Genomic DNA, 12,085 nt, shown 5'->3' with positions numbered 1-12,085 from the left:
GGGGCCCGGCAGGTGGCGGAGGTAACTTGGGTTCCGGCAATCAGGGGTGGGTAGTCCTGGGGCCTGGCAGTTGGCAGTGGGTAGTGTTGGGGCCCAGCATGCAGCAGTGGGTAGTCCTGGAGCCCGGCAGATGGCGGTGGGTATTCCTGGGGCCCAGCATGCGGTGGTGGGTAGTCCTGGGGCCGGGCAGGCCGTGGTGGCTAGTCTTCGGCCCCGGCAGGTGGCAGTGGGTTGTCTTGGGCCCGGCAGATGGTTGTGGGTAGCCCTTGGGTCCGGCAGGTGGTGGTGGGTCGTCCTGGGGCCCAGCAGTTGGCGGTGGGCAGTCCTGGGGCCCGGCCGGTGTCGGTGGGTAGTTTGGGGCCCAGCAGGCGGTGGTGGGTAGTCCTGGGGCCTGGCAGGCGGCGGTGGTTAATGTTGGGGCCTGGTAGGAGGCGGCAGGTAGTCCTGGGGCCCGGCACATGGTAGTTGGCATTCCTGCGGCCAAGCTGGTGGTGATGGGTAGTCCTGGGGCCCAGCACGTGGTGGTTGGTAGTCCTGGGGCCCAGCACGTGTTGCTCGGTAGTCCTGGGGCCAGGCATGTGTTGGTGGGTAGTCCTGGGGCCCGGCACATGTTAGTGGGTAGTCCTGGGGCCTGGCATGTAGTGGTGGGTATTGTTGGGGCCCGGCACGGGGTTGTGGGTTGTCCTGGGGCCCAACTCGTGGCAGTTGGTACTCCTGGGACCTGGCAGGTGGCGGTGCATAGTCCTGAGGCCCGGCAGGTGGTGGTGGGTAGTCCTGGGCCCTGGCAGGCGGCGGTGGGTAGTCCTGGGGCCCGGCACGTGGTGCTGGGTAGTCCTGGGACCTGGCAGGCAGCGGAGGATAGTCCTGTGGCCCGGCACGTGGTGCTGGGTAGTCCTGGTACCTGGCAGGCGGAGGTGGGTAGTCCTCGGGCCTGGCAGGCAGCAGTGGGTAGTCCTGGGGCCTGGCAGGCAGCGGTGGGTAGTCCTGGGGCCTGGCAGGCGGCGGTGGATAGTCCTGGGGCCTGGCAGTCGGCGGTGGGTAGTCCTGGGGCCCTGCACGTGGTGGTGGGTAGGTCTGGGGCCCGGCAGGTGGTGGTGGGTTGTCCTGGGGCCCAGCAGGCGGTGGTCAGTAGTCTTGGAGCCCAGCGGGTGGTGGTGGCATTCGCGGATCCGAAATGAAATATGCTCGGGCGCCGAGCGGGCCTGGAGGCCTGAATGGCACAGGTTCCGGCAAGAACTCTCGGGGATGTAGTGTCAGGTCGTGGCGTCTGGGCAGCATGCCGGGCGCATAGTCTCTTAAGCCCAGTGGTGGGCCCATGCGTGCGACTGGAAAGCAAGAGGGACATGCATACACGTCCTGAGGAGCAGCCCAGGTCTGCTGCAAGGGTTTCCCTTCCCCTGCACCAGGAAGTCGAGTGATGCACTGGACTTCACAGATAAGGAAAACTGAGGCTCAGTAAGGCTCAACCACAGCCTGACCCTCCCTTCTCCCAGTGCCAGCCGCCTGGTGGTGTCCCGGGTGACCACCCCGGTGAGACTGGCACTTCGGCTCTGTCGGAAGGGCCCTTCTGGTCCAAGCAGCTGTGGAGGCTGCACTGGGCTCAGAGTGCTGGGCCTCGTGCTTCGAGTCTGGCGGGCTGCAGCTGCCGATCAGGACAGGAGAGGAGAGAGGACAGGGTAGGCGAGAGGACAGGGTAGGCGGTGGTGCTGGCCCAAGTGTCCTACCGTACCGAATGGTGGCGGTGGCCTAGGAGGCATCGGCCGAGGCCCGAAGGGCCTGCAGAGCAGTGGTGACAGCGGTGACCCATAGCCCACGTGGGGCGGCATGGGGCCTCCCAGGAACAGGGGCCCTGGATGGGCTGGGGGCCCCTTCACGGCCATGCTCACCTGCGAACAGAAGCAGGCCCAGTTTCGATCTTGGCAGTGACACCGGGTGCCCGTCCCGAGAGGAGTCAAGGGATCCCCAGACCCTTCCAGCCCCTCTTGAGCAGCACACCACGCAGCGAGCATGGTCACCACACTGTCCCCACTTGCATGTGGTGGACTCTTGCCAGCTTGAGCGTGGCCCTGGGCCCGACAGGGACGACACAAGGGCTCCCAGGGACCCGGGGTCGCTGGGGAGAACAGAAAGCTGCCTCGGCCAGTTGACACTGCACAGGGAGGGGCTGGTGGAGGAACCTGGGCCTGGGCTGCTTGGAAGGCAGTCCATGGAGCTCTGACCATTGCAGGCGGCCCCATGCGGTGTGAAGGCTGCCAAGGCAGCAGCCTTGGCCGCCCGGGGTCGGATTCAAGGGGCCCTGGAACCGGCTTCCCACTTCCACAAGAGCCCACACCCACCTCATCCCGATCATTGCAAGGGGTCTGCCTAGCACAGACCCTGAGGACCCCAACAGCTGCTCCCAAAAATCAAGAGCACGCGAGTGTGGCTATGCACACCGGTCATCCTGCACTCGGGAGGCTGAGGTGGGAGGACTGCTAGGGAACTGCAGGTGGGCTCTGGGTACTGTGAGGTCAAGTCCAGCTTGACCAAACACTCAAGGCAGGGGCGTGAGGTGTGCTGTGCCCCAGCACTCAGCACGCGGCCCGAGCCTCAGTGAAGGCCCAGTCAGATGGTGACCTAGTCAGCGGGGTCGTCACGCCCAGGCCAGCTGGAGAACAGAGGGGAAACCGAGGGCCCATGGAGCAGCTCGGGCCCAGGCACGGGCTCCAGGCTCACCTTGGCGTTGTCCATGTCCTTCGCTGGGGAGGAACCGCGGGAGCTGCTGTTGGCCACGGGGCCAGGGCCGGGATCTGGGGGCAGAGAAGGCATTCAGAGGACTTTCCCAGGACGAGGATGAGGACGGGGACAAGGATGAGGATGAGGACGAAGATCGGAAGAGGCCACGGGCACGCCCTCGGAAGTGCCCTTGGGAACACTACAGAGCCCCACGGACAGTCCCTGGAGGGAGCAGAGGCATGGCTGCCTCTGACAGGCAGCTGCAAGGCCCGTGGGAGGCAGGAGGCCAGGGAGCCCTCGAGTGGAGCCAGAGGTACCAGGCTCACTCAGCAGGCATCAAGTGGGGGTGGCAGTGGGGGTGGGGGGGTCGAAGGAGGCCTCTGAGCCTGCATGGGCTCCACCTGGTCAGCACTTCTCAGACCTGGAGAGCTGGGAAAGCTGTGCTGTGGCAGCCCAAGCCAGAGGAGGAGGCTGCTTTAGGTCTCAGGCTATGGAGGAGGAAAACAGGGCCGCGGAAGACTGAGCCCGCACACAGCGGCCACGTGCTTTGGGAGCAGCACACAGAACCAGTAACATGCGGACCTGCCTAGCTCAGGAGCCATCCCTGGTGGCCTGGAGGTGAGTGGTGACGAAAGTGCGCCCACTCATTGAACACTGTGCAGAGAGGGAGAGGGCGACACTGCGGCCTCTGCCATGCCACAGCCAGAGAGGGTTGGGAGTGACGGGGTGGGCGACTGCTCCCAGGACCCTGCTCCTGCACTGCAATCGAGGTGGGCCTGCACAGGGCCCAGGGCTAAGTGGAAACCCGAGCCGGGAGTACCCGGGCTCTGTACCAGAGCTCAGGGAACCATGCCCGGGGCAAGGCAGCATGGTGTCCCGGAGTCCGGGACTCGAGGCCCCGGAGAGGCTCACCGAAGTCTGCTCTGGCAATGTCGCAGCATGCGAAGTTCAGGCTCCCAGAGGGCAGCCATCCAGGAGGCTCTGCGCCTGGGGGCAGGGAGCACTCACCGCCACTCTCAGGGGACTGGCTAAAGCAGCCCTTCTGGCTCAGGGGACCTGAGGAGACAACACACGCGCTGGTTACCCGTTCTCTGCAGTGGCTAAGTTCCCCGAGTCCCACTCAGAAGGACAGAGTGCCCACCTCTGTGGGGCGCGTTCTGCACTCCAGGACAGTCCGGCATCCGCTTGATGATCCCAGGCTCCTCTTTAAGCATATCCAGCTTCTGGGTAATTTCCACCAGCCTGCACACAGACACAGTAGGGCTGGGGGTGACCATAGCCACCCTGAGTGGGCTGAAACGTGGGCGCCACGCATCACGCCACGCATCGCGCCACGCGCTGCTAACCTCTGCCGCAGGTTGGCAGCCTGCCGCTTCTCATCTGCCACCAGGCGCTCTGCATTTCGGGCTCTGAGTTGTGGAGACAGAGAGGCCAGCTCAGCACAGTGGCTGAGTGAAGCTGGAGAGGTCGAGGCGAGGCGGAGGCTCTTACCCAGTTCTCATGGGCTTTTTTCTTCTCAGTAGCAAGCTGAAAGAGAACAGGCAAGACGCAGGTTGAGGGACCAGTCACCTGGGCTGCAGCCCTCCATGACTCCTGTGTGGGGGATTAATGGATGCTGTCACCACAGCGCACGCTATTCCTTGCCTGGTTTTTAAATGAATGCTCTGTTTTCTCTAATTCTGCTTCCATTTCACCGATTCACCACCTAAAAATAATACTTAGCAGTTAGAATTGAATAAATTCTGAAACAATCTGACCATGTCTGACCTTTAAAGACTTCATCATACAGAAACATTTCATAACGTGATGAGTGCAGTGTGAACCTCAGTTTCCTGATTTTTCATTTAATGCCTAGAAGAGATTATGAGTTGACAACTTGTCAATTTCCTTAACTGTCCTTGAATAACATTCTCAAAATAATCTGGCTAAGGCTACCTTCCCCATAAAGGTTTTCCCCTCAGGGGCTGGGGATTTAGCTCAGCGGCATAAGCACCTGCCTTGCAAAGCAGGCGGGCAGTCGTAAGTTTGATCCCCGGTACTGATAAAAAAAAAAAAAGGTTTTCCCCTCAAATTATAGCCACAAGAAATGACTCAAAATGCTGCCCCCGGTCTGTCGGAGCACTGAGACTCTGGTGGGTGTGGACGTGTGACAGAAGCAGGCCGATTTCCTAAAAATGGGCACAGGACACATCTGCAAAGGAGCTTCGCTGTTAACAAGCTTCTGTCTGTTAACGTAGAACCCCTCCCCGTGTGAGTTAAATACATTCCATTCTTGGGCTTCTCATGTGCTTCTGTGCCCATCTCTTCTATGTAACAAAGCAACTCAGCCCAGTTCCTCTGTCTCGGACGCCACACTCACTTGTAGATTTTCACCTCCTCTGTGGCCGGCACCACCTTCTCATCCACAGCCAACAACGCCTGCTCTCGCTGCTGCTGTGCACAATCCGCCTGACTCAATATTCTAGGAGAAAGGCAGCTGCCAGGGCTGAACTCGGCCCACAGGCCACTTCCCCACCCAGCAGCAGGCACGGGGTTTCAGGAGGGTAGTCAAGCTCCAGGCTCTGGGCCATTTGCTTGTGTTCTTATATTCTCTCACCTCTCCTTGTAATTGTCTAATCGGCAAACAGAACAAGCTAAGATCACAGCATGCGCCAGGCTCTAGCTGCCCGTGTGGGAGATGAGTGTACCCCGAGGGAAGCCAGGATTGTCCAGCAGAGCTGCTGGGAAAGCAATAGGTGGAGTCTACCCTCCCCTCCCCACATACTGTCTGGGAAGAGCTGTTTCTCTAGACCTAGGCCATGATAAGCACACAAGATAGGCCAAATGGGTGGATGGGAGACTTGGCCCCAGCCAGAAAGTGAAATGTGGGCCCCAGAGGCCAGTGCTGCCCTCCTTCAATCCACACATGCAGGACAATGCCAAAGATGCTGAACTGAGCCCTCGACAAATCCCTAGGCTTTAAGAAACAAGCAGTGGAGCTGAGGCTACAGAGGCAGGGACGCTTGGCCCAACTGCTAGCTGGATGATGGTGACGGTGGACAGGCAGGAGCAGCCTCAGGTCGCCATCACAGGAAGCCAGCATCACCCTGGGCCCCAAGTTTCCTCTATGATCACTGCATGTCGAAGCTGCTAGACAATCAGAAGTGACAGGAATGGCCAGCATGAGACACTGGGCAAAATCTCTGGGACTCACTTCTGCAGCTCCAGCTCCTTCTGGTGGGACAGCTCCTTCAGGATCTCCACCTTCTGCTGCAGCATGCTAAACTCCTCCTCCAGCCAGGCCTTGTCTGCCTGCAGCGTGCCGCAGTCCTCACCTAGCTCCATGATCTGGTCTGGGAGGTGAGACACGTCACCAAGGGCACCGCCAAAGACACAGAACCAGGCTCCCAGCACCCCTGCCTCATTCATGCCGGCACTCAGCCTGACCACCATGCGGTCAGGGACCTACCTTCCAGATCACATTTGGCAGACAGGGAGGCTCTCAGCTTCAACTGCAGGAGTTGGAGATCTTTCTGAAATATGGATATTGTGGGATGTGTCTGAAAATTGTGAGGGAGGGGCACAGGCTTGAAAGTAAGGCTCAGTCAGGACTCATGGGCCCCTGGGGGGCTCTGTGAAGGGACTCACCCGGGAGACATCCATCAGCTGCTGCATGTGAGCCTTTTTATTTTCCCCACCTACAAAGAGAACAAGTGTGGCTGTGTCTTCCTGTGCCGTTTCTAACACTGTTGTCTTGACTTCCACAAACTAAATTAATGCTCATGAAACACTGTAAAGAAAAACAATTCACCAACAGAACTGACACACTGACTTTCATGACAACTGCACCCTTAGATTTTGTGAGCTCCTGCCAAGACAGCATGCCACCTGGCCTGTGGCTGAGCAAGCCTAGCTCTGCCACATGATGGTCTAGGGGGAGCTGGCCGGCGTGGGTCCAGACTTGCACTCTGAGCACCCTCTGCAGCTGGGGCAGCACCCTGACCACTTTCCTCATCTCAGACCCTGCTGCTCTCCAGCCTCTGCCCTCACAGCCTGGGCTGTGGCTCCCCATCCCCACACTCTAGGTGACCCTGGCCAAGTGCCTGAGAACCACAGAACAGCAGAGGCCATGAGTACGGACCCGTGTGTCATCTCCAGAAAGCTGAGTGAGTTTCTTCTCTGGCACAGAGGCTGACACAAAGGCAAAGGCTCCAGCGTACACATCCAGTTCTCAAGGGGTGGAAAAGCAGCTTTCCCTGCTTGCCTGCTGCTACTGCACCCCAGTGACCCAGACATAAGTACGAATTATTCAGATGTTGGGAGCCATTGAAGCTGCAAACCGACCACACGTGCAGGGCCAGGGCATGGCTGGCCCAAGAACAAAGAGTCCCTGGGGTTGCCATGTGAAGAAGCTGCCTCAGCCCAGAGATCACCAAACCCCAAGACAATCTGAACAGTGGGCTGCTAGGACAACAGGGTGTCACATGACATTAAGTTGGATCACTTCATATGAATGTCATTTGCTATGAGAAAAAGAAACTTTAGGCTACAGAACTACACTGCTGTCTCTTGAGCTCCTGTGCTGATAAACCTATAGGGGCCGAGGTGTCCCTAGCACAGACACACTGTCCTCTCTCTACACCTGTGTGCTCCAGCCACGCTCTGTCTGCTCCAAGTAAGCAGTCACCCCTGCACCCACATCTCCTACCTCAGCCGGTACCATCACCCTCCCCACTATACCATGGTTAGTAGCAACAGTAAAATGTGGAGCAGTTAGTGAGTCAAATCAGACACCAAAGTCACTGTCACTCCTAGCCTGCCTAAAAGCCCTCCCAAACACCAACAGGAAGAGATTTACCTTGGTATATTCTCTCCTTTACCTAGAAGAGAAAGAGAGAAATTTGATGTCAAACATTTGATTAAAAGGAATGCATAGTTCCTAACACAAGTCAGGATCATAACCAAGTGAAAATTTAGTAACTTTAGTTCAGAATAAACCCATACAACTAAAAATGTATTATAAATAGCCTCTGATACAGAGGAAGAGTAAGGAGCATGTCTTACTTCACAGCTACACACAGGCTTGTGTGCCAGGACCAAGTGAACACCAGGCTTCTGAGATGAGCATTTGGCTTCAACAGTGAAATGCTTGTTTTTATAATACACACATTGATTTACTTACTCAAAATTACTTGACAATCCCAAAAGCAAGCATGCAGTCTAGAAATTGGTGACCATATGGAAGACTGGCGAGCGAGATTACCAGCATGACCTTTGCACTAAGATACGCCTCTCTCACCCACTGGAAGATACCTCAGAAACCCTATTTCAAGTGATCTATTGACTCAATTAAGAAATAATCTAATACACCTCATCTGATTTCCCAAGACTACAAAAACAGTAGTAAATCTAAGCAGAAGGGAAGACACCAGAAGAACACAGAGAAATGACAGCTAACGGCTTCCAGGAAGAGCACAGACCCAGGTCTTCCTCCCGGTGCCTTCTGGGGTCATAAATCCTAAACTGCAACTAATTAAATACCACAGCAGCGATCACTGCACTTCTCTGTAATGCAGACTCTGTCTTCTCCTTCCGAGTGCTATAAACAGTATAGGACAGCAGAGCGCAGTGCCAGCTGAGGGGCGTGGGGGGGAGGGCGACTGTGCTCTCCAGGATCAGGAGTGTCCCCTCAGAGCCATGTGACCTCAGGGAGTGGGAGGAAGTGAGCCCGGGGCAGGGTGTGAAGCTGCAGGGCGGAGCCTGAGAGCCCTGCTGGGTAGCAGCTGCAGGGGAACCAAAGGAGAGGAGCAGGGGAAACAGCACCTTTTCACCCCCAAACACTCTGCTAACCCTTCCAGGCATGCTTTTATCCAAGAAGCTGTTCGGTGAGATTCCAGAAGTCCTCACAGGAATCTTTCATAGGGTGCTGTTTTGGGGTTGGTTTTGGTGGTACCTGGGACGGGGCCTTCACAATGAACTACATTCTCAGCCTTCCCATTATTCTTGAGACAGGCTCTTGGTAAGTGACCAAGTTGCCCAGGCTGGGCTCAAACTTGCACTTCTCCTGTCTCAGCCTCCCTCTCCCCCAGGGCCACAGGAATGCACACACCACTCTGCCTGATCTTGCCTGGACATTTCTACCATCTTACTGTATTTCTTGCCCTGTATGTTTCTACAGCACAGTTCATCAGTACCTCACGGTCTGTTTCCCCTTTTCCCACTTCACATTAAATCGTGAACACCTTCTTTGTCCCCTGCCTTTGAAATACATACAGCAGCCTAATATTCTGTTCTGTGGATATAAATAAGGTGAAACATGATATTCCCAAATATAGATCATTTAGGTTTCACCAAGTTATTACTGTATTAAATACTACATCTAATACCTTTGTATAAAATCTTAACATGTAATTTATTTCTTTAAGATCACTTACTGATGTTATCATACCATATAAAAGCAATTTATATTTCTTATCCTGTTTTGTATCCCATTTTAAAGGCTTATGATATATAGAATTATTAAACTGCTTTTCAGGATGGCTGTACGAGTCACCAACTCTACTAACAAGTGGGTATGGTTAGCTTGCTCTTAAGTCTTTGCCAGTACCAAGATTAAATTATTTCAGAAAACTAACTTGAATTATAACCACTGATTTGTTTATGTTAATAACTGAAAGGGCCAATGATAATAGAATCCTCAATATATTCAGAAGTCAAAGAACAAGTTAATTCACTCACTGGAAAAACATTCCTCCACAAGAAAATCACAAGCATAAGGATTCCAACACAGGTAGTGAGCAATACAGGCTCCCAGGGGAGCCCATAAAAGTCTCCAGGCCCGGGCTGGAGATTCTCAGGTAACACTGCAACCAGCTGAAAAGGAAGGGCACAAATAACGGAAACGTTAACAGAACTGGCGGAGCAATCACAAAGGATCATCACAGATACTCTCAATCTACTCTCCATAGTCTAAACCAACTTCCAGGTGCCCTGTAGAAACTTCCGGAAAGGGGATACAGTCAGGCTCACGTTCTTGTCCTGTATGTGGACTCTCTAAACTTAGGGAGTGAGTTGAGCCTATTTCCCAGTTGGCCAACAGCCCTTCTTCTTCACGGTGTCTCACACATGGCCCAGATCACGCTTAGGTGAGCTGTTTTCTATTACTGCACATGCGTGCATGCACACTCTCTCTCTCTCTCTCTCTCTCTCTCTCTCTCTCTCTCTCACACACACACATACACACACACACACACACACACACACACACACACACACACACACCCCACATTGTAAATACATGATAGAAGCCATCGGTTTTTGCATCTGCAAACAAAAGCACTATGACAATGATCACCACAAATCAGGCATCACTCCTCCAGGAGGCTGCATGTCAATTTGCTGCACCCTCATGAAACAATCCGTGCGAGGAAACAGGTGGGGCGTGAACGTGGCTCCCAAGGCGATGGCTGGCTTCAGACCATGCCGCTCCCTCAGCCCGGCCCTCTGCAGCCCACACCACGCTCCTGCCGGCTCCTGCCCATTGGGTACGGCTCTTCCGAAGGGACCGTCCCACCAGCGGGCGACCAGCGCCCCTTGCCCAACCCTGGTTCCCCCGCCTCACCTTCAGTAGCAGGGTTACAAAGGCCGAATACAGCTTCGACAGGGGCTTCAGCAGCTCGGGGGTGCCCGGGGACGTGAAGACCCAGGCTACAGTGGCTGATACCGTGTCCATAGCGAAGGACCGCTCGCTGCGGACCTGGCCGGACCGGGCAGGACCGGGCAGGACCTGGCCCAACCTGGCCGGACCCAGCAGTGGCAAAGAAGTCTTTCCCAGTGGCAGAGGCAGCAGAGGGCGGAACTGCACAGCTACACCTTCCGCTTCGTGCTGCGCTATGAATCGTAAACGTAGGTAACAGAGGGTATCCAGGACGACCACAAAGCTGCAGGGCTTCACAGAGGGGGCGGGGCGAAAGCTGGACACCGCGTGGGGGCGGGGCAGGAGCATCCAATGAAGGAGGCCGGTGGGTGGAGTGCCCAATGAGGGTGGCCGGGGGCGGGGTCCCAGGGTCACCTAGCTGCAGAGCAAGGCTGGCCAGTAGCCGCGCTAGGGCACCGAGCTCAGGCACCTTCACCGCTGGACCTGGGCACTAGGCCTGGCACACCGCTACGTGGCTGCTGGCCTGGTTGGCACCTTCGCCTGGGTGGGGTGGGGCCACGCGTCAAAGTTCAGGGTGCAGACCCCTGGTGCGGCGGCTCACCTCAGAGCCAGGGCCCAGTCGCAGGTGGCTGGTATTGTAGGTGACGGAGCTTCCCCTCGTTATTCACAGTGTGGATTAAAAGGATCAGCAACTGATGGGAGAAACAAACGACTATATCAAAAAAGCGTTGGGTGATTTTTTTTTCTATGTATTCAACAGGTCTTTCCTGATTATGTCTCAAAAATCAAGAAACAAAAAGGGAAAAGACTGTAAATCTGATTACTTAACACAAAACAGAAAACGTGGAAAGGAAAGTTTGTAAATGGATAAGGGGAGGAACGTTGAAGGGAGGGTAGGGGAATGGGAAAGTAAACAGTACCATGTAGAGGTACAAATCCTCTATGATGATCATTAGGTATGTCCCAAATGTACCAATAAAATCTAACTGAAGTGAAAACACACAACGCTTGTTCAGCCCCTGCCTACAGAAACAAAACACACGGAGAATAAGCTAGTGAGGCTCAGAAAAGATGTGTAAGTAGCTGTGCCACGGGAACACAGCTGCATGGCTCCTAACTGCACAAAAGCTTGCTGAGGTGGCTGGCCAGAGCCCTGAACTGAACAGCACTGGGGAGAGATGGGGTGCAGCACTCTCCCAAGGTGCCTCGCTGTATGGAATAACAAGAGCCCTAAATGACCGCTGCCAACCATTTAAAGAGATTATGTCAAATTAAATTTGAAAGGGTTTTGGCCCAGACAGGACTCCAGCCAGAAAAGCCTCAACAGGAACCAGGAAGCTCCTATCTCCCCCACCCCTAGGAATTTACCGTGATGTCATCTTCCCCGCCCCTGGGAATTTACCTATGGGGCCAAACCTAGGACCAGGGATTTGGCTCAGCGGCTCAAGCACTTGCCTGGCAAGTGCAAGTACATGAGTTCAATTCCCGGTACCAAAAACAAAAAAATGAACACTAGTGGTCCTGCCTACCCCTGACAACCATGAAAGCGTTTTATAGGCACTACTGCAGACCCCCTCCACAAGCCCATACAGGTCACTCCTGAGTCTCCATCACCCTATTCTCCCTTTGTGGATCAAGTCCTGATGCTCAGGTTCCTTTAAAATCACCCCAGGAGTCCAAAGGTCATATGACCAAGGTCATTAAGACTGGATCCTGGGATTCTCCACTGGCTTT

The 12,085-nt window shown here is 55.3% G+C and overlaps 1 protein-coding gene across 1 annotated transcript; it reads right to left on the bottom strand.

Annotated features, from left to right (window-relative positions):
• Window positions 1-1,125: 1,125 nt before the first annotated feature.
• Window positions 1,126-10,568, bottom strand: LOC106027255 (transport and Golgi organization protein 1 homolog). Its single transcript, XM_063233300.1, has 17 exons — window positions 10,316-10,568; window positions 9,375-9,567; window positions 8,236-8,477; window positions 7,553-7,574; window positions 6,343-6,392; window positions 6,164-6,254; window positions 5,909-6,047; window positions 5,075-5,176; window positions 4,360-4,414; window positions 4,207-4,242; window positions 4,062-4,150; window positions 3,857-3,957; window positions 3,628-3,771; window positions 2,716-2,789; window positions 1,730-1,886; window positions 1,479-1,642; window positions 1,126-1,422 (listed from the first exon to the last, which is right to left on the bottom strand). The coding sequence occupies exons 1-17, from the start codon at window positions 10,424-10,426 to the stop codon at window positions 1,126-1,128; spliced, it is 2,067 nt and encodes a 688-aa protein (XP_063089370.1). The 5' UTR covers window positions 10,427-10,568.
• Window positions 10,569-12,085: the final 1,517 nt, after the last annotated feature.

The sequence above is a fragment of the Cavia porcellus genome, unplaced genomic scaffold (genome assembly GCF_034190915.1).
Source record: "Cavia porcellus strain 051 isolate PalLab524CR breed Dunkin Hartley unplaced genomic scaffold, mCavPor4.1 scaffold_22, whole genome shotgun sequence".
Lineage (NCBI taxonomy): Eukaryota > Metazoa > Chordata > Mammalia > Rodentia > Caviidae > Cavia > Cavia porcellus.
This window is presented reverse-complemented; position numbering and strand designations above follow the sequence as displayed.